Here is a 22,085-nt window from a genome sequence, read left to right on the forward strand (position 1 = left end):
TTCTGAGATTAGTCAGTGCATACTGGTCTGTTACTTATTCATTGATTATATTCCACAAATAAAAATCACTCCATTCTTTTGATTATAACCATCTAAAGATTGATTCAATTTCCATTTATTCTGATCCATAGGTTCATCACAGACCAAATTTACAGAAACTGCACCAGTTGTGTGAAGCCCGGTTCAACAGTGGAAGTATTTAATTGGCCGTGGCAACAGTCCAGACGTCTGTGGGTGGAATTTTTACCTAAAGCTCTTTGTAATGACAATGCTTGCACCATCACTTAATCAATGCCTCCAGTTTCCTGGTGGTACCTGATGTGAAATGGATAAAGTGCTGTCTCCTCACAGTTGGCACTATGCATCTTCTGCCTGATAGACTGTATGGGAAGGAGCAGTGTAGTCCATATGGGCATTTAACATCAGGCTTTGCCATCTGTAAAAGCATGAACTATGGCCACTCACACTTTCAATGGTACTTAGGAGCAGGACTCCCCTTTGTGCCCAGGAACTGTCAGCTGCTGTCACAGCAAGCCATTGTTTTATGCACATTCCATTATTACTACTTATTTATTGAATAAATAGTTTGTTAATATAAAGGAGTAAGTTGCCATTCAGCTGGTTTATCCCAAATATTATACAGCAGTGCACTTTGTGCTGTGTTTCCATACGTTCTCACTTTCTCACTGGCCTCAATTCTCCACCTTGTTTTCTCTAATGTTTCAGTGAAGCTCAATAACCAGGACCTCAGCCAATCTGGTCTCAACACTGAGTTTAACAATTTCAGCTTGTAATCACTGTCCCTAGTTTCTTCACTTACTTCGGTTCCTCCTCTCATTTTACTTGATTCTGTCCCAGACCCACCTTTTATTTCTTTACTTGTCTCATTGTCCTTAGGGCAAAGTTCAATCAGAAAGCCCTCTTGTTCTGATGCTTGCTTAAACCTATTCTATTTCTATATTTTCTCAGTTCCAATCAAGAGTCAGTAATCTGAAACACAAACTCTGTTTTTCTATTAATAGCATTTTCTGTCTCACCTTGGCCTGTCCATTAACTGCACTGAGGGATGAGGCAGAAGCTCAGTTCCTGCTTCTGTGGAGGGTAATGTGCATGTATCTGGCTGTGGAGTGGTCTGTGATATGGAGAGCTTAGTCTCTGATTAAATAGAAACAGATTCTCTGAGTTTTATTAAATCAGAGGTGATGGTCATCAGGATTGTAGAGTTCACTCATCAGTCGGTAAATGTAGGAGGGGGCATTTCCTCCAACGTTGGAAATGAACAGAGTGATGAGCTCTGGCGGAACGTAATCGAACACAGGGCAGTGAACACTCACTTTGCACAGAATCTCACCTGTAAGAAACAAACAACAATTGAACTGTCACCATAGTAGTGTTTGGGTGGGAGAAAAGTGACAGACACACTCAAGGTAGAAAGGCAAGAGAAAGCCTAAAGGAGGTGAGAGGAGGAGAAATGGGATTACAGCCAAGGTTCAATGTTTAATATCATTCAGAACTGCTCAGATACTGAAGCTGAAAGATCAGTGTTAGCAGTGCTAGACTGAGACATTGCAAGCAATCCTTGCATAAGGGGTACCTGAAAATGACCATCTTCAACAAGAGAAAATCTAATAGTGTTACCATCAATAAATCCCCCACTATCAACATCCTGAGAGTGACTGTTGACAAGAAACTGAACTGGCCTAGCCACATAAATACAGTAGTTACAAGAGCAGGTCACAGATTGGCACTTTTGTCGTGGGTAACTGATCTGTTTGATCATCTGGCTGATCCGATGGTACTGGGTTATCTTTGATATTTGCTTACAAAGACAATTACAGATCTAAAGTCCACTATCAGGAGTGTAGTCTAGGTCTGTATGAATTAGGTGTCACTTGACCAACAGTTATTGCCCATCCCATCCACTGGAAGGTAGTACTGCCTTCTTGAACTGCTGCTGTCCATGTTCTGTAGGTAGACTCACAATGCTGTTCAGGAGAGAATTCCAGGATTTTGACTCAGTGACAGTAAAGGAAGGTGAAGTATTTCTCAGTCAGCATGACAAATGGCCTGGAGGGAAACTTACAGGACATGGTGCTACCATGTATCTGCTGCTGGATGTAGGATGATGTCGTTGAGCTGGAAGGTTTGTTTTCAGACGTTTTGTCATCATACTAGGTGACATCATCAGTGAGCCTCCGGATGAAGCTTCAGCTGAAAACCTACATCCAGAACCTCAAATTGAGCTACAAATCTTTTCAAAACTCTTAATCTATCTGCTGCCTTTGTCGTTCTAAATAGTAGTGGCCATGGATTGTTTGATGTAAATATTACTTGTCACTTGTCAGCGTAGGAAAATCAATGTTTCGACCCAGATGAAGGGCTTTTGCCCGAAACGTCGATTTTCCTGCTCCTCGGATGCTGCCTGAACTGCTGTGCTTTTCCAGCACCACTACTCCAGAATCTAGTTTCCAGCATCTGCAGTCATTATTTTTACCTACTTGTCAGCCGTAGCCTGGATATTGTCCAGATCTTGCATTTGAACATGGAGAGCTTCAGTATTTGAGGAGTGTTGAATGGTGCTGAAATTGCCAGCAATCATCAGCTAACACTCCCACTTCTGACATTATGATGGAGGGGAAGTCATTGATGAAACAGCTGAAGATCGCTGGGCTAGGATACCTATGAAATGTCCTGGAGCTGAGACAACTGACCTCCAACAACCGCAACCATCTTCCTATGTGCCAGTGGAGAGTTTGACCCCAATACCCAGTGATTCCAGTTTTGTACGGCTTCTTGATGCCATACTCAAGTCAAATGCAGCCTTGATATCAAGGGCTGTCCCTCTCCCCTCCCCTCTGGAATCCAGCTCTATTGTCCACATTTGACCCAAGGCTGTAATGAGGTCAGGAGCTGAGTGACCCTGGGGGAACCCAAACTGGGCGTCACTGAGCAGGTTATTGCTGAGCAGGTGCTGCTTGATAGCTCTGTTGATGACACCTTCCATCACTTTCCTGATGACCGAGAGGAGACTGATGGAGCAGTAATTAACTGGGTTGGATTTGTCCTTTTTTTTTTCTGGGCAATTTTCCACATTGTTAAGTAGATGCCAATGTTGCAACTGTACTGCAAGAGTTTGTCTGGGGGAGCAGCAAGGTCTGGAGCACTTTCTACGTCCTTTATTTCGATCACTCAGAAGGATAAAAGCAGCAACATCACCATCTATGAGTTTCCCTCCAAGCCAAACACTATCTTGACTTGGAAATATACCACCATTCCTTCAGTGTCACTGGGTCAAAATCCTGGAACTCCCTCTCACTAATGGCATTACAGGTGTATCTACAAATGGATTGCGTGGTTTAAGAAGGCAGCTCACCACTACCTTCAAGGGACAACCAGAGATGGGCCATAATTGCTAACATAGTCAGTAACACTCACATCCCATGAATGACAGCAGAATGGATGGAGAAACTTTTCCCAATGTAGTGAACAAGGCATGTTTGTAGATTATCTGATCTTTCCTTTTGTAACCAATACCCTGTACCTGCATTAAGTCAGGGACCCCTTTTGACAGTAATAGAAACAGAAATTGCTGTAAAAGCTCAGCAGGTCTGACAGCATTTATGAAGACATCACTCCACAGATGCTGCCAGACCTGCTGAGCTTTTCCAGCAATTTCTGTTTTTGTTCCTGATTTCCAGCATCTGCAGTTTTTTCCGTCTTTACATCTGTTGACAGTGTTCCATGACGGTAAAAGGCAGTGACACCAGTTATGTACACTAACCTTACTGATTTCTTTCAGAAGGTGACAAAACAAGTGGATGAAGGTAAAGCAGTTGATGTGGTGTATATGGCCTTCAATATGGCATTTGAGAAGGTTCCACACGGTAGGCTATTGCACAAAATACGGAGTTTTGGGATTGAAGGTGATTTAGTGGTTTGGATAAGAAATTGGCTTGCTGAAAGAAGACAGAGGGTGGTGATTGATGGGAAATGTTCATCCTGGAGTTCAGTTATCAGTGGGGTACCGCAAGGATCTGTTTTGGGGCCACTGCTGTTTGTCATATTTCTAAGTGACCTGGATGTGGGCATAGAAGGATGCGTTAGTAAATTTGCAGATGACACTGAGGTAGACAGAGTTGTGGACAGTGCCAAAGGATGTGGTGGGCTAAAGAGAGACATAGATAAGACGCAGAGTTGGGCTGAGAAGTGACAAATGCGGAAAAGTGTGAGGTAGTTCACTTTGGAAGAAGTAACAGGGTACTGGACTAATGATACAATTCTCGGCGTCCAGGTGCATAAATCCCTGGAAGATGCTACCCAGGTTGATGGGGTTGTTAAGAAGGCATATGGCGTGTAGGCGTTTATTATTAGGGGGATTGAGTTTCGGAGCCACAAGGTCATGCTTCAGCTGTACAAGACACTGGTAAGGCCACACCTGGAGTATTGCATTTTAGGAAGTAATGTGGAAGCTTTGGAAAGGGTTCAGAGGCGATTTACTAGGATATCGCCTGGTATGGAAGGAAGGTCTTACAAGGAAAGACTAAGGGAACTGGGGCTGTTTTCATTGGAGAGAAGAGGGTTGGGAAGTGGCTTAATCAAGACATCTAAGATAATCAGAAGGTTAGATAGGGTGGACAGGGAGTGCCTCCTTCCTTGGATGGTAAAGGCTAACACGATGGGACATGGCTTTAAATTGAGGGGTGCTAGATGTAGGACCAATATCAGAGATAGTTTCTTTACTCAGAGTAGGAGGGGCGTGGAATGGTCTGCCTGCAACAGTAGTAGACTCGTCGATGTTAAGGGCATTTGAATGGGCATTGGACATACGTATAGAGTCATAGTCATAGAAATGTACAGCATGGAAACAGACCAACCCGCCCATGCCAACCAGATATCCCAACCCAATCTAGTCCCAGCACCCAGCCCATATCCCTCCAAACCCTTCCTATTCATATACCCATCCAAATGCCTCTTAAATGTTACAATTGTACCAGCCTCCACCACTTCCTCTGGCAGCTCATTCCATACACGTACCTCTGAGTGAAAAAGTTGCCCCGTAAGTTTCTTTAATATCTTTCCCCTCTCACCCTAAACCTATGCCCTCTAGTTCTGGACTCCCAGACCCCAGGGAAAAAAACTTTGCCTCTTTACCCTATCCATGCCCCTCATAATTTTGTAAACCTCTAAGGTCACCCTTCAGCCTCCGATGGATAATAATGGAACAGTGTAGGTTAGATGGGCATCAGGTTAATTTCACAGGTTTGCAAAACATTGAGGGCCAAAGGGCCTGTACTGCACAGTAATGTTATTTGTTCTACAAGAGTATTGATGGCTGGCATCAGGGAAGTTATATTTGCACAAAGGACAAGAGGGCCCAGATAGTGCCATCTCCAGTAAGAAGCCAATGGCTATAAAGGTTACGCGTCTCTAAAACAATTTAAAAAACTAATAATGCTTTCAGCTATTTCAGTACCTCAGTTTGATGTCACTGTAGGACACAAAGACACCAGACCTGTACAAATACAGCTTTATCAAAGCCTCAAAAGACTGAAAACTCTCTTGTTCTGTCCCACCTACCCTACCATCTCACTGACGGAAACAAAGAAACGTATTGTAGAATCTGGTGTAGCAGATCCTCATTTCAAATCACATAAGTACAGCAAGGAGGCACTGATGCCAGCCACTTACCAGGCACCAGCTGCAGACTGGTGTGAATACATTGACAGCTCCCTCACACACAACCAACTAGTCCCTACATGGAGAAGAACACAGTGTATTGCCCGATGCTGATGCTGTGACCAGGGTTACCTACCTTCTGTGAAAGGAAGCACCTCCTGCGGTGAGACAAACTTATTAAATGTGTTCTCCTCATTAGGAAACTGCAAAACAAAGAAACAGATGAACAAAAACACATTAAGCAACAAATTAACCCAGGAACTGGCCATACTCTGTCATGGACTGAGAGTTCAGACAATTTCACATTTTCATCAATAATTCAAGGGGCCTATTGACTCAGTTTGGGGAACAACAGTTTCCAGTGCTGGATGTGGAGAAAGAGTTCATTCAACTGCACTGGGAACTAGAACCCAAACACTGTCCAACTTTTACAAGCTGAGGATACAGAATGGGATACTTTCTCAACAACACAAGGACAGAGACAGAATGGGGTTAGATACAGAATATAACTTTCTCTACACTTAAACTGACAGGAAAAAAAAGCTAAAAACTACTAGCATTTGTTTTTTTTTTAAAACAGCATGAGGTTAGATAAAGAATCATAGAATCCCTAGTGTGGAAGCAAGCCCTTCAGCCCAAGTCCACACGACCCTCAAAGAGTAACCCTCCCAGACCCATTCCCCTACTACTCTATATTTACCCCTAACTAATGCATCTAACCCATGATAAAGTTCTATCTGCACTGGTCCATCAAATGCTCCTCTGACAAAGAAGAGCTTTTGTCCTGAATGTTGATTTTTCTGCTCCTCGGATGCTGCCTGACCTACTATACTTTTCCAGCATCTGCAGTCCTCACTTTCGCCAGGGATAGTACAGTCAGAGCTTGAGAAGGACAGTCCTTTTTAGTAACCTCAGCTGATGACATTACCTGGCATCACAAATCAGATGTCCAGCTAACTGACATTCACAAGGGTGTAGGGGAACACTCATTTAAGACTGAAATGTGAAGGAATTTCTTCTCCCAGAGAGTAGTAAATGTCTTGAATTCTCCACCCATAGAGCTGTGAAGGCTAGATCACTGAACACAGTTATAGAAGAGGCAGATACATTTTAGAAACAGAGGAATGAAAGACTATGAGGAGCTGGCATCAGAGTGGAGGCCTGAGGTAGGTTAGCCAAGATCTGATAGAAAGACAGGGATGAATGGCCAACACCTGCTCCTATTTTTGATGTTGTTATGAAATTCAAGTTCTTTCTTTTGTCAACTGGTTAACAAGATGTTTAGAATTGGAGCAGAGTACCTACCTGTGGACACAGCTTAAACATGGCAGCACAGACAATGACGGGTGTGGAGTGGTGCCTGGCTGCAAGGGCGAGTGTATGAGCCCCATTCACAGCTCGTAGTCCCCCATTAGCAAGAATGGTCTTTGTGCCAATGATCACCTACCAAAACAGCAAGGGTGAGAGATCAGCAGTGTATCCCCATCACAGCCTGCACCTTCACAGAAACAGACTATCCCCAAACCTCCCCTCATACGTGCATTCCCCTCCCCCCAACCCACTCATACACACTGTATCAGAGGGAAATGAGAAAGCAAGAACCCACACCCAACCTCTGGCTCAGCCTAGTCCGTGCACAATACAGCAGGGGAATGTCACCTTGTTAACACGGGACATCACAGCAAAGATGGCTGCATCAGTGATGACGGTCGTCTCAATCCCAGCTGCAGACAGAGCAAGTGACATCTCGTGACCCTGCAAACAGAAACAGTCAGAGCACTGCACAGGAATGGGGGGTTCGGGTGAAATGGGGAAGGGGGGACAACAGGACAGGTGAGAGAGGAGAGGAGGTACAACACGGGGAGGGAGCAGGGGACTCACACATACCAAAAATAGGAGTAAGCCATTCAGCCCTTTGGGCCTGCTCCAGCAGTCAGTAAGACCAAAGCTGATCATCCAACTCAGTCCCCATTCCTGTTTGTTACCCCATAGCTTTAATCCCTTTAGCCCGCAGAATATCATACTACTTCTTAAAAATATTCAATGTTTTGGTCTCAACCATTTTCTATGGCAGAGAATTCCACAGGCTCACCACTCATTGAAGAAATTTCTCTTCATCTCATTCCTAAATGGCTTACCCTGTACCCTATGACATCTGGTTCTGGACCTCCTCACCATTGGGAACAAAGTCAGAAGTCATATGATATCAGGTTTTAGTCCAACAAGTTTATTTAAAATCAGAAGCTTTCGGAGCGCTATTCCTTTGTCAGATGAAGTCCCATTGGGAACATTCTTCCTGTGTTTACTCTGCATTCCCTCCATCGCCAGGACATCCATCTTCAAATAAGGAGACCAAAACTGCACACAATATTCCAGGTGTGGTCTCACCAAGGCCCTGTACAATTGCAGCAAGACATTCTTGCTCCTGTATTCAAATCCTCTCACAATGAAAGGCAACATACCATTCGCCTTCTTTACCACCTGCTGCACCTGCATGCTTGCCTTCAGTGAGTTGTGTATGAGAACTCCCAGGTCTTGTTGCATCTCTCCCTTTCTCAATTTATTGCCGTTCAGTTAATAATCTGCCTTCCTGTTTTTATTCCCGTGGGCGGCACAGTGGTTAGCACTGCTGCCTCACAGCACCAGAGACCCGGGTTCAATTCCCGCCTCAGGCGACTGACTGTGTGGAGTTTGCACGTTCTCCCCGTGTCTGTGTGGGTTTCCTCCGGGTGCTCCGGTTTCCTCCCACAGTCCAAAGATGTGCGGGTCAGGTGAATTGGCCACGCTAAATTGCCCATAGTGTTAGGTGCAGGGGAATGGGTCTAGGTGGGTGTGCTTTGGCAGGTCAGTGTGGACTTGTTGGGCCGAAGGGTCTGTTTCAACACTAAGTAATCTAATCTTAAAAAAAACTACATTTGGCCATTCACTCAGCATGTCCAAATCACCCTGCAACATCTCTGCATCCACCTTAGAGCTCATCCTCCCACCCAGCTTATGAGATTTGCAAACCTGAAGATATTAGATTTAGCTCCCTCATCTAAATTGTTAAAATGTTTATTGTGAATAGCTGGGGTGCAGCACTGATCCCTGCAGTATCCTACTCGTCACTAACTACCACTTGAAAAAAGACCTGTTTATTCCTACTCTTTGTTTCCTGTCTGCCAACCAGTTTTCTATCCATCTCAATAAACTACCCCCAATCCCCAGCCCTTTAATTCTGCACGCTACTCTCTTATGTGGGGCTTTGTCAAAAGCTGTCTGAACATTAAAATCATCCACTAAAAAGAATCCCAGTAGATTTGTTAAGCATAATTTCCCTTCAGAAAGGGAGACAGCCTCAACATTGGGAACAATGCTGTTAATAAATAAGATCTTTCTGTCATTCTCTCTCAGCTCCCCATTGTCCCAGGCTCCATAAAGGATAGATTCCTCTCTGAGGCCAGACGTGTACTCACTGACCTGACAGTAGGGAGCACATTCTGCGACAATAACATGGAAGCTGCGTTTTCGAGCTGCGTCTTTAAGAAATGCTTCAACAGTTGGGGAGCGCCCCAATGTCATGATGACCTCATTGGAATGGATGTGTTCCAGGGCCTGCATTGCGATGTTATCCATCGTACCCTCTGTCAAACAACAGGTGAGCCATGAACACACAGCCCCAACGCCAAATAAACACCTCTTCTTGTCACAGTAACAGTTTCTCCAGCCTGACCCGCTCAGATTTTTTCCCTGCATGACCCCCACATCCCACGATTCCTCCTTTGCCACCCATTCAGAAAGGTTTCATCCTCTACTCCCAGTCTGCACCCCACAATCTGAGCCTCTAACTTCCAACTATCCCTCCACCCAGCTTCCTCCACACTCAGCCTGTATTCCCACCTTCAACCTGTGCCCCACCCCCAGCATTCCCAACTCCCAGCCCCAGCCCACACCCCCCCCCCCCCGTCCCCAGCACAAAACGTACCAAGCTCCACGAGAAGTTCGTTGATGACTTCGATGACATTGGTTTTGAGGGGAGTGAAGCTCACACTGAAATCCTCACTTTGACTGCCTGACGTTAGCAGCTTGTGCAGTGAATCCTGGTCCGTCTCCTCAATGCAGCCTCGAAGCCTGAAAAACCACTTCCAGGTTAACACCGTACGCTGCATACAGCAGGACCTGTTCTGCTTGATGTAAACCCTCACTCATTCTCATTCCATCTTCAGTAAGAATCAGCATGAGGTGGAACATTGATGGGATAGGGGGCCCCTGATTTACAAACATTTGACGTATGGACATACTTACAAATCTGATCCCATAAATGGTTGTAGTTTTTAAATGTATGAACATGTTACAAACAGCCCCTTGCCATTGTCCTGCATTGTGCTCCAACTTATGAACAAATCATCTCGTGAATGGACTCCAGTACGGAACTCATTCGGAAAGTGGGAATGACCTGGAAATGGATTGGGGCGAACTACCATGATTTGTAGAGGTGTAGCATCACTTCTTTCCTTTTATACTCTGTGCCTCTATTTATAAACCCAAGGATCCTATAAATCTAACAACTGTTCCAGCCTAAAGACAACACCAACACCCCACCCTGTTCCCTGGCCAACATCTCTGCCTTAGGCTTGCTGCTGTACTCCAGTGAAATAAGCTGGAGGGACAGAACCACATTTGCCGCCAGGGAATCCTGCAGCCTTCTGGACTCAATATCAAGTTCAATAACTTTTGGGCCTGAGCACCTTTCCCCATGTCCTTACCCCAACCCCAACACTAGGCCTTGTTATCACATGGTAAAAACAAGGACTGCAGATGCTGGAAACCAGAGTTTAGAGCAGAGGTGTGCTGGAAGAGCACAGCATCCGAGGAATAGGAAAATCGACATTTTGGGCAAAAGCTCTTCATCAGGAATAGAGGCACAGAGCCTGAAGGGTGGAGAGATAAATGAGAGGAGGATGGGGGTGGGGAGAAAGTAGCATAGAGTACAATAGGTGAGTGGGGGAGGGGGTGAAGGTGTTAGGTCAGGGAGGAGGGTGGAGTGGATAGGTGGAAAGGAGGATAGGCAGGTAGGACAAGTCATGCGGACAGTGCTGAACTGGGGTGAGGTGGGAGAAAGGGAAATGAGGAAATTGGTGAAGTCCACATCCTGCCCACTGCCATGATGTTTCAGCTACTCGTGCTTTACCCCTTGTTAGCCCCTAACAGTCCCCATTAACCGCTTGTCATTCTCCTGGGCTGACCATTATACACTCCTTTGTCCAAGTGTTCTCTCTCTTTGGGCTTTATTTTTACCTATCGTTTTCACCTTAACCCTCCCTGAACCTGATCTTCTGCATTAAAAAACAACTTTCTCCTGGCTACCATCAGTTCTGAGGAAGCGTCACTCGACCCGAAACATCAACTGTGATTTCTCTCCATGGATGCTGCCAGATCTGCTGACCTTTTCCAGCAATTTCTGTTATTGTTTGTGGGCTGTTTTAACTTGGTTAGAGACAAAAACAAAACCTGCAGATGCTGGAATCCAAGGTAGACAAGCAGGAGGCTAGAAAAACACAGCAAGCCAGATAGCATCAGGAGGTGGAGAAGTCGACATTTCGGGTGGAACCCTTCTTCAGGACTGGTTCCATCTGAAACTTCTGATGCTGCCTGGCTTGCTGTGTTTTTCCAGCCTCCTTGTCTACTTTTTATTTTAACTTGCCTGGCCATCTTCAGAAACTCAAACACATAAACCCTTAGATCCCTCTGCTCCTGTAATGTCTCCAAAGTTGCACCAGTGAGTCTGTATGTTTCTTCTTTCGAAATGCATTACTCTGCATTGATTGAACTGCATCTGCCAGGTGTCCGCCCATTTGGCCAACTTGTCAATGTCTCTCTGAAGTCATTCACCATCATCCTCACAATTCACCATTTGGCCGGTATATTGGGTCCAGGTCGATGGGTTTGTTGATAGAAACAAACACATCGTTACCTGGACTCAATGCACTGGCCTCTACAGCAGACAGCTGGAACTGACAACTGGAAGCGGCAGATACAAGCCACTATAAATGCCGGAGGAAAGATCACAGAAGCGCTTCACAGGAGGCTCCCAAGCACTGAGGATGTCACCTAGACAGGGGTTGAAACGTCGGCGAACAGAACCACAACAATTTGCTAACCAACCTGTCATGGCACTGTCTCACCATATTAATGGTTTCCTTTTCCTCAGAGACTGTTTGACATGCTGACTATTTCCAGCATCTAATATTACACCCAGGGGCCCAGGTGTAGTCAATCACCCTGTACCTTCCCGGCTTAGTCAAAGCAACTCACTGCTCTCACCGACTGTATTCCTCTCGGATGATCTTCATCACTCGCCGAACAATGTTCCCCACACTGGTCTCCCAGGGATGAGCTGCAATCATTCTCCGTCCTTCTGTTCGGATCAAATTCAGCAACTCCCCTAAAGGAGAAAAAACCCAGCACATTGAATAGGATCTGTACAGAGTGGAAATGTGTTGCTGGAAAAGCGCAGCAGGTCAGGCAGCATCCAAGGAGCAGGAGAATCGACATTTCAGGCATGAGCCGTCCAGAGTGGAAATAGGTCATTCAGCCCAACATCTCCACACTGATCTTCCGCAGAGTAACCCACCCAGACCCATTCCCCACCCTATAACTCTAAGTTTATCCCTGGCTAATGCACCTAACCTACACATCTCTGTACACTATGGGCAATTTAGCGTGGTCAATTCACCTGACCTGCACATCTTTGGATTACGGGAGGAAACCAGAGCACCCGGAGGAAACCCACGCAGACACGGGGAAAATGTCGGTGTGTAGTTTGCACAGTCACCTCAGGCTGAAATCGAACCCGGGTCCCTGACGCTGTGAGGCAGCAGTGCTAACCTCTGAGCCACCGATCTGCCCATAACAGGGATGAACAACTGGGCTGTTGGGGTAAATACCCAGGTGAAATACCTGGGGTGAGGGAATTAAATACCCAGACTCTCGTGGGGTGGTGGCTGCAGGAGGAGAAATGCCCAGACCCAGGGAGTGATTGGGGGGGGGTAAATCAAAAACAGCAATCTCGGTTTGTTCAGTGCATTGCATCAGTGAAAGACACTATGACCTTTTGCTATACATTCTGTGTCCTATGATCCTGCTCCACTAGCTACCTGACAAAGGAGCAGTGCTCTGAAAACTTGTACTTCCTAATAAATCTGTTGGACTATACCCTGGTGTGATGTGATTTTTAACTTTGTCCACCCAGTCCAACATAGACATCTCTATATCATGACAGACCCGGGGGTTCGGGGGGGGGGGGGGTAAATACCCAGACTCAGGGACTAATAGACAATTAGTACCCAGACCAAAAGGGTGATGGGTTAAATAACCAGACCCAGGGAGTGGTTGGAGGTAAATACTCAGACCCAAAGGGTGAGTGGGGGTAAATGATAAATACTCAGACTCGGTGAATGATTAGGGGGGTAAGTGCACAGACTGAGGGGGGGGGGGGGGGGGGAGTGATGGGGGTAAATACCCCAGACCTAGGAGGTGACGGGGGGTAAATACCCCAGTCCCAGGGGGTGATGGGCATAAATACCCCAGTCCCAGGGGGTGACTGGGGGGTTAAATACCCCAGACCCAGGGGTATATTCTCCCTCTTCCCCAATACCTGCGTTGTTCCACCGGCTGTGAGCCACGATCTGCCGCATGAGGCCCGCAGTTCCGGCCGCAACCTCCCCGGAGCGGCGGAGCTCCCCCCGGGACAACTGTCCGAGGAAGGCGGAGACCCGCTCGGACACATCGGGCTGCGTGGCCGGCATGGCGGAACTCAAATACAACCCGGGGGAAGAGAACCACCGGCGGACCGGCCGGAACCGGAAACCACCAACCGGTGGGTCAGCGGAACGGACCGGGCGCCATGTTGGTGAGGGAAAGCGATCACCCCCCCCGCCCCCACATCTCCCTCCCACCCCCCTCCCACCCCAATCTCCCTCCCACCCTGGCTGGGGGGGGGAGGGGGAATGGCTGGGGGGGAGGGGAGGGTAGGGGGAAGGCTGATGGGGGAGAGAGGGAGGGGGATGGCTATTCCCCCTCCCCCCTTCAGCCATTCCCCTCCCCCCTTCAGCCATTCCCCTCCCCTCCCCCCCATCCCCTCCCCCATGCCCCTCCCCCATGCCCCTTTGGCCCATCAGCTGCTGCCCTCCCCTCACCCTGAGGGGCGAGATGGGAACTGGTGTAAAGTATTGTCCTGAGTTATGGGGTTAGTCTGGGCCTGAAGGAACATTGGGAGGTAGAGCAGCAACTGGGATGTCAGTACATGAAGGTTTAGATTGCTCCAGGAATAATGTTGGTGTGCCTTTGAAAGGCCACCTGCTCTCTCTTGTTGCTGTAAATTACTCTGAATCATTCTGTTGTGCCCAGGAGTGGACTAGTGTGGATATTGTCCAGATTTTGCACTGAGGGATTGTAAATGGTGCTGAACATCTCCACTTCTGACCAAATGGTGGAGCTGAAGATGGTTGGGCCTAGAACACTACCCTGAGGCACTCCTGCACAGATGCCATAGGGTTCACTCCTTGGTCCCCAACTATTTACAAGCTACATTAATTTCTTGGATGCAGGGATAGAATATACTATAGCCAAATTTGCAAATATGTGGAAAAGTATATTGAAATAAGGAATTTATAAATGGATTACAGTGGATGGCTAAATGGGCCAAAAATTGGCAGATGGAGTTTGACGTTGGTAAGATCAGAAGAACGAAAAGGCAACTCTGAATGGAGAAAAACGTTGAAAGGAAAACTTCACAAAGGATTTGGTGCCATTGGGCATGAGATGCAGAAAATTAGTTTGTAGGTATAGCAGGTAATAAAGACGACAAATGGAATTGGCCTCGAACCTCCAGCGACCTGGATTTAATTCCAGTTTTGGATGACTGTGTGAAGTGAGCATTTTCTTCCCATGTCTGCATGGATATTTGCCAGTGTTCTGGTTTCCTTCCACAGTACAAGGATGTACAGGTTAGGTGGATTGACCATGCTAAATTGTCCATAGTGTCCAGGGGTGTGAAAACTGTGTGGATTAGCCATGGGTAATGCAGGGTTATGGGGATCAGGTCTGTATCGATGCAGGAGGGTTCCAACGAGGAGGTTGAACAGTTCATCCACTTTACCAACACCTTCCACCCCGACCTCAAATTCACCTGGACCGTCTCAGACTCCTCCCTCCCCTTCCTAGACCTTTCCATTTCTATCTCGGGCGACCGAATCAACACAGACATCTACTATAAACCGACTGACTCCCACAGCTACCTAGACTACACCACCTCCTCCCTGCCCCCTGTAAAAACGCCATCCCGTATTCCCAATTCCTTCATTTCCGCCGCATCTGCTCCCAGGAGGACCAGTTCCAATACCGTGCAGCCCAGATGGCCTCCTTCAAAGACCGCAGATTCCCCCCAGACGTGATCGACGATGCCCTCCACTGCATCTCCTCCACTTCCCGCTCCTCCACCCTTGAGCCTCCCCCCTCCAACCGCCACCAGGACAGAACCCCACTGGTTCTCACCTACCACCCCACCAACCTCCGTATACAGCGTATCATCCGCCGTCATTTCCGCCACCTCCAAACGGACCCCACCACCAGGGATATATTTCCCTCCCCTCCCCTATCAGCGTTCCGAAAAGACTACTCCCTCCGTGACTCCCTCGTCAGGTCCACACCCCCCACCAACCAAACCTCCACTCCCAGCACCTTCCCCTGCAACCGCAGGAAATGCAAAACTTGTGCCCACACCTCCTCCCTTACTTCTCTCCAAGGCCCCAAGGGATCCTTCCATATCCGCCACAAATTCACCTGCACCTCCACACACATCATCTATTGCGTCCGCTGCACCCGATGTGGCCTCCTTTATATTGGGGAGACGGGCCGCCTACTTGCGGAACGCTTCAGGGAACACCTCTGGGCCGCCCGAACCAACCAACCCAACCACCCCGTGGCTCAACACTTTAACTCCCCCTCCCACTCCACCAAGGACATGCAGGTCCTTGGACTCCTCCATCGCCAGAACATAACAACACGACGGTTGGAGGAAGAGCGCCTCATCTTCCGCCTGGGAACCCTCCAACCACAAGGGATGAACTCAGATTTCTCCAGTTTCCTCATTTCCCCTCCCCCCACCTTGACTCAGTCGATTCCCTCAAACTCAACACCGCCTTCCTAACCTGCAATCTTCTTCCTGACCTCTCCGCCCCCACCCCACTCCGGCCTATCACCCTCACCTTGACCTCCTTCCACCTATCGCATCTCCATCGCCCCTCCCCCAAGTCCCTCCTCCCTACCTTTTATCTTCGCCTGCTGGACACACTTTCCTCATTCCTGAAGAAGGGCTTATGCCCGATATGTCGAATTTCCTGTTCCTCGAATGCTGCCTGACCTGCTGTGCTTTAACTAGCAACACATTTTCAGCTCTGTATCGATGCAGACCTGATCGACTGAATGGCTCTTTCCACACAAGGGACAATAGACAATAGCTGCAGGAGTAGGCCATTCAGCCCATCGAGCCTGCACCACCATTCAATATGATCATGGCTGATCATCCTGAATCAGTATTCTCTTCCTGCCTTATCTCCATAACCCTTGATTCCACTATCCTTGAGAGCTCTATCCAACTCTTTCTTAAATTAATCCAGAGACTGGGCCTCCACTGCCCTCTGGGGCAGAGCATTCCACACACCCACCACTCTCTGGGTAAAGAAGTTTCTCCTCATCTCTGTCCTAAATGGCCTACCCCTTATTATTAAGCTGTGTCCTCTGGTCAGCACTCACCCATCAGCGGAAACATGTTTCCTGCCTCCAGAGTGTCCAAACCTTTAATAATCTTATATGTCTCAATCAGATCCCCTCTCAGTCTTCTAAACTCAAGGGTATACAAGCCCAGTCGCTCCAGTCTTTCAGCCATTCCAGGAATTGACCTCGTGAACCTACGCTGCACTCCCTCAATAGCCAGAATGTCTTTCCTCAAATTTGGAGACCAGAACTGCGCACAGTACTCCAGGTGTGGTCTCACCAGGGCCCTGTACAGCTGCAGAAGAACCTCTTTGCTTCTATATTCAATTCCTCTTGTTATGAAGGCCAGCATGCTATTAGCCTTCTTCACTACCTGCTGTACCTGCATGCTTACCTTCATTGACTGGTGTACAAGAACACCCAGATCTCTCTGTACTGCCCCTTTACCTAAATTAATTCCATTTAGGTAGTAATCTGCCTTCCTGTTCTTGCCACCAAAGTGGATAACCATACATTTATCCACATTAAACTGCATCTGCCATGCATCTGCCCACTCACCTAACTTGTCCAGGTCACCCTGTAATCTCCTAACATCCTCATCACATTTTTCACCCTGCCACCCAGCTTTGTATCATCGGCAAATTTGCTAATGTTATTGCTGATACCATCTTCTATATCATTAACATATATTGTAAAAAGCTGCGGTCCCAGCACTGTTCCCTGCGGTACCCCACTGGTCACTGCCTGCCATTCCGAAATGGAGCCGTTTATCGCTACTCTTTGTTTCCTATCAGCCAACCAATTTTCAATCCAATCTAGTACTTTACCCCCAATACCATGCGCCCTAATTTTGCTCACTAACCTCCTGTGTGGGACTTTATCAAAAGCTTTCTGAAAGTCCAGGTACACTACATCTACTGGATCTCCCTCGTCCATCTTCAGAGTTACATCCTCAAAAAATTCCAGAAGATTAGTCAAGCATGATTTCCCCTTCATAAAGTAAAAAGTGAGGTTTGCAGATGCTGGAGATCAGAGCTGAAAATGTGTTGCTGGTTAAAGCACAGCAGGTCAGGCAGCATCCAAGGAACAGGAAATTCGACGTTTCGGGCCAGAGCCCTTCATCAGGAATGAGGAGAATGTGCCAGGCAGGCTAAGATAAATCCTCCCACTTCCTCCAAACTAAAGGAGTTGCCATGGGCACCCGCATGGGCCCCAGCTATGCCTGTCTCTTCATAGGATATGGGGAATAGTCCATCTTCCGCAACTACACCCCCCACCTTTTCCTCCGCTACATCGATGACTGTATCGGCGCTGCCTCATGCTCCCACGAGGAGGTTGAACAGTTCATCAACTTTACTAACACCTTCCATCCCGACCTCAAATTCACCTGGACTGTCTCAGACTCCTCACTCCCCTAACTAGACCTTTCCATTTCTATCTCGGGCGACCGACTCAACACAGACATCTACTATAAACTGACTGACTCCCACAGCTACCTGGACTACACCTCCTCCCACCCTGCCCACTGTAAAAACTCCATCCCATATTCCCAATTCCTTCGTCTCCGCCACATCTGCTCCCAGGAGGACCAGTTCCAACACCGCACAGCCCAGATGGCCTCCTTCTTCAAGGACCGCAGATTCCCCCCAGACGTGATCGACGGTGCCCTCCTCCGCCCTTGAGCCCCGCCCCTCCAACCGCCACCAAGACAGACCCCACTGGTTCTCACCTACCACCCCACCAACCTCCGTATACAGCGTATCATCCGCCGTCATTTCCGCCAACTCCAAACGGACCCCACCACCAGGGATATATTTCCCTCCCCTCCCCTATCAGCGTTCCGCAAAGACCACTCCCTTCGTGACTCCCTCGTCAGGTCCACACCCCCCACCAACCCAACCTCCACTCCCGGCACCTTCCCCTGCAACCGCAGGAAATTTAAAACTTGCGCCCACACCTCCTCCCTCACTTCCCTCCAAGGCCCCAAGGGATCCTTCCATATCCGCCACAAGTTCACCTGCACCTCCACACACATCATCTATTGCATCCGCTGCACCCGATGTGGCCTCCTCTACATTGGGGAGACAGGCCGCCTACTTGCGGAACGCTTCAGAGAACACCTCTGGGACGCCCGGACCAACCAACCCAACCACCCCGTGGCTCAACACTTTAACTCTCCCTCCCACTCCACCAAGGACATGCAGGTCCTTGGACTCCTCCATCGGCAGAACATAACAACACGACGGCTGGAGGAGGAGCACCTCATTTCCGCCTGGGAACCCTCCAACCACAAGGAATGAACTCAGATTTCTCCAGTTTCCTCATTTCCCCTTCCCCCACCTTGTCTCAGTCGGTTCCCTCAACTCAGCACCACCCTCCTAACCTGCAATCTTCTTCCTGACCTCTCCGCCCCCACCCCACTCCAACCTATCACCCTCACCTTGACCTCCTTCCACCTATCACATCTCCATCGCCCCTCCCCCAAGTCCCTCCTCCCTACCTTTTATCTTAGCCTGCCTGCCACATTCTCCTCATTCCTGATGAAGGGCTCTGGCCCGAAACATCGAATTTCCTGTTCCCCTTCATAAATCCATGCTGACTCTGACCTATCCTGTTACTACTATCCAGATGTGCTGTAATTTCATCCTTTATAATAGACTCCAGCATCTTTCCCACCACTGAGGTCAGACTAACTGGTCTATAATTTCCTGCTTTCTATCTCCCACCTTTCTTAAAAAGTGGTATAACATTAGCCACCCTCCAATCCGCAGGAACCGACCCCGAATCTATCGAACTCTGGAAAATAATCACCAACGCATCCACAATTTCCCGAACCACCTCCTTCAGTACCCTGGGATGTAGACCATCAGGCCCCAGGGACTTATCAACCTTCAGACCTAACAGTCTCTCCAACACCAAATCCTGGCAAATACAGATTCCCTTAAGTTCAGGTCCTTCAGCCACTGTTACCTCAGGGAGATTGCTTGTGTCTTCCCCAGTGAACACAGATCTGAAGTACCCATTTAATTCTTCTGCCATTTCTTTGTTCCCCGTAATATATTCCCCTGTTTCTGTCTTCAAGGGCCCAATTTTAGTCCTAACCATTTTTTTGCCTTGTACATACTTAAAAAAGCTTTTACTATCCTCCTTTATATTTTTGGCCAGTTTACCTTCGTACCTCATTTTCCCCCTACATATTTCCTTCTTAGTAATCCTCTGTTGCTCTTTAAAAACCTCCCAGTCCTCTGTTTTCCCATTTATCTTTGCCATGTTATACTTTTTCTCTTTTAACTTTATATGTTTCTTAACTTCCCTCGTCAGCCACGGCCACCCATGCCTCCTCCTGGGATTTTCTTCCTTTTAGGAATGAACTGATCCTGCAACTTCTGCATTATACACAGAAATATCCACCATTGTTCCACCACGGTCATCCCTGCGAAGGTATTGCACCATTGAACTTTGGCCAGCTCCTCCCTCATAGCTCCATAGTTCCCTTTATTCAACAGAAGTACTGTCACTTCCGACTGTTCCCTCTCCCTCTCAAATTGCAGATTGAAGCTTAATGTGATTCTTTGTTTCCCATGTGCGGTAAGGCATCGGGCATAGATTTCGCAAAGGAATGGCGTAAAGGGTTGTTAATTTGGTTGTAAATGAATGCAATGGATGCTGATACATTAAATAAATTTAAGGAGAAGATAGATAGGCAGATTTTTAATTAATGACAGACTATGGGCAATGTGCAGAAGATTGGAGTTGAAACCAAGATGTGATCTGGCCTGATCGTATTAAATGGCTGGGCAGGCTGGAGGGCCTGAATTGCTTGCTGCTGTCCCTTGTTTATTATGTCCTGGACTTATGGTAATTAACCTCGATCCACTATGATTGCTATACTTTTTGCTGGTGTTTTTTCCATTCACATAATGTGGACATTGTTGGCTATCCGTTATTGCCCAGATGGCATTCTCCTTCCCAAAAGGATATTAGATGGGTTTTCCCTGCAGTAGTTATCATCAGACTCCACCTTCCAGAATTTTATTGAATTCAAACTCCACCATTATCTGTCATGTGACTCAAACCTGAGTCCCCAGAACCTGACCTGGGTCTCTGAATGAATATATAGTGATGATATCATTAGGTCATCACCTCCCTCAGGAATAGATAATTATCTTTAAGCACTTTGTGAAAAATTAGAAGCTATGGAGCTGTTTGAACATTTTGAGTTAAGCAAAGTTTCAACAAGGAGTAAGGATGTTTGCTGTAAACCACCTGTGTTTGTAGAAAAAAAACACTTTTTTTGGAGCAAACAGCCAAACTTTCAAACAGACGAGATGGGGTGTATTGCCTTAATTACTGTTAAACCTCACTTTGAAACAGCCAGGGGTCCTGATTTGAATTCAGTTTTACAGATCCAGGAGACAGTGTAAAGAAGACATCCTGGAACCTGCAAGTCTCTCCTGAAATCCTTTTCTCAGTTCAGGTTCTTGGCAATCTGATAGAGTTTCCCAAATCCAATAATCTGACTATTTCATGAAACCTGAAATGCCAGACTGTGACCATAATCTGAAGACTCAAAACAAAGTTGATTGAAATCAGAACTGGGCATTGCCATCAATCTACAAGTGTCAGAAAGTCAGCTTTGTCAACAGGAAACCTAGTGGACGTGAGAACATATCACATTCTATCATGTGTTTCCAGACCCTTTACTGACGAGAGTTTTTTTTTATTCCTTTGCCTTTTTCTTAAACACATTGCCTCTGCAAAGATTTATCATTGGTGTTTGACAATTGCTACAAGAGTAGGTTTTAGATAATGTACAGAATTATTTTATTTTATTAATGAAGCCTGGTGGACCACTATTTTACTCTGGATAGTGGCACTAAAGAGAAGCAGTTTGCAATTTTGATATTTATATTTATTTTTGTTCATTCATAGTGAAGTGGCTGGGTGACACTAGGCACACGGACTCACAAGATGGCCACTGAGCCATAAGTTGGCCACTTGACACACAAGATGGCTGCCAGACCACAATATGGAGAGAGACAGCAGAGCAAACACAGACGCTGCCTGGGGCCACCAGAATGCCAGCACAATGCACTCACAACCTAGTTGATTAGTTTAAGGCGGGTGAGGGAGAGAATAACATGAGTAGTGTATATTGCCTGCCAAAGTATCTGGAACCAGCACCTTTGATAGAAATGCTAACTGTTTAATCTGGACTCAATACAGAGTGCTATTGGCCAGGGCTGCAGTAATCATCCTCAGGCAGAGGGTTAGCATCCATTACTATAGCAACAGTCTTCCATGCAGGCATTGAAACTGACAATGACCACACTGAAATTAACAAAGGCTGTGCTGGAACTGACAATGACAGCACCGAAACTATTAACGATTCTGCAATGTTTACAATAAACAAACTATATTACAAAGACAAGAACCTCATCACTGATCTGTTACAAAGTGCATAAAAGAATCTTGACGTGTGCTCCGGGTTGAGAGAAGACTCGCAGCTGACCCCTGTACTGTTGGTGTCTTTCTCTCGCTGGAGCTCCGGTATTTTCTTGTACAATAAACTCTGTTGTTAAACCCTGACTCTGATTCAGAGGCTGGTGATTTTCCCCACAACAATGCCATATAGGTATTGCTGACTGGGCCAG

The 22,085-nt window shown here is 47.0% G+C and overlaps 2 protein-coding genes across 2 annotated transcripts in view; one reads left to right on the forward strand and one right to left on the reverse strand.

The window, feature by feature from the left end:
- mlh3 (mutL homolog 3 (E. coli)) overlaps positions 1 to 594 on the forward strand; it is a 50,558-nt gene extending 49,964 nt beyond the window's left edge. Inside the window, exon 13 of the mRNA XM_060829021.1 lies at positions 132 to 594. Within this exon, the coding sequence (XP_060685004.1) occupies positions 132 to 203 (72 nt within the window). The 3' untranslated portion in view covers positions 204 to 594. The remainder of the gene's footprint in view (positions 1 to 131) is intronic.
- Positions 100 to 13,502, reverse strand: eif2b2 (eukaryotic translation initiation factor 2B, subunit 2 beta). Its single transcript, XM_060829539.1, has 8 exons — positions 13,313 to 13,502; positions 11,980 to 12,100; positions 9,641 to 9,786; positions 9,136 to 9,299; positions 7,336 to 7,431; positions 6,982 to 7,119; positions 5,813 to 5,879; positions 100 to 1,351 (listed from the first exon to the last, which is right to left on the reverse strand). The coding sequence occupies exons 1-8, from the start codon at positions 13,461 to 13,463 to the stop codon at positions 1,194 to 1,196; spliced, it is 1,041 nt and encodes a 346-aa protein (XP_060685522.1). The 5' UTR covers positions 13,464 to 13,502; the 3' UTR covers positions 100 to 1,193.
- Positions 13,503 to 22,085: the final 8,583 nt, after the last annotated feature.

The sequence above is a fragment of the Hemiscyllium ocellatum genome, chromosome 8 (assembly GCF_020745735.1).
Source record: "Hemiscyllium ocellatum isolate sHemOce1 chromosome 8, sHemOce1.pat.X.cur, whole genome shotgun sequence".
Lineage (NCBI taxonomy): Eukaryota > Metazoa > Chordata > Chondrichthyes > Orectolobiformes > Hemiscylliidae > Hemiscyllium > Hemiscyllium ocellatum.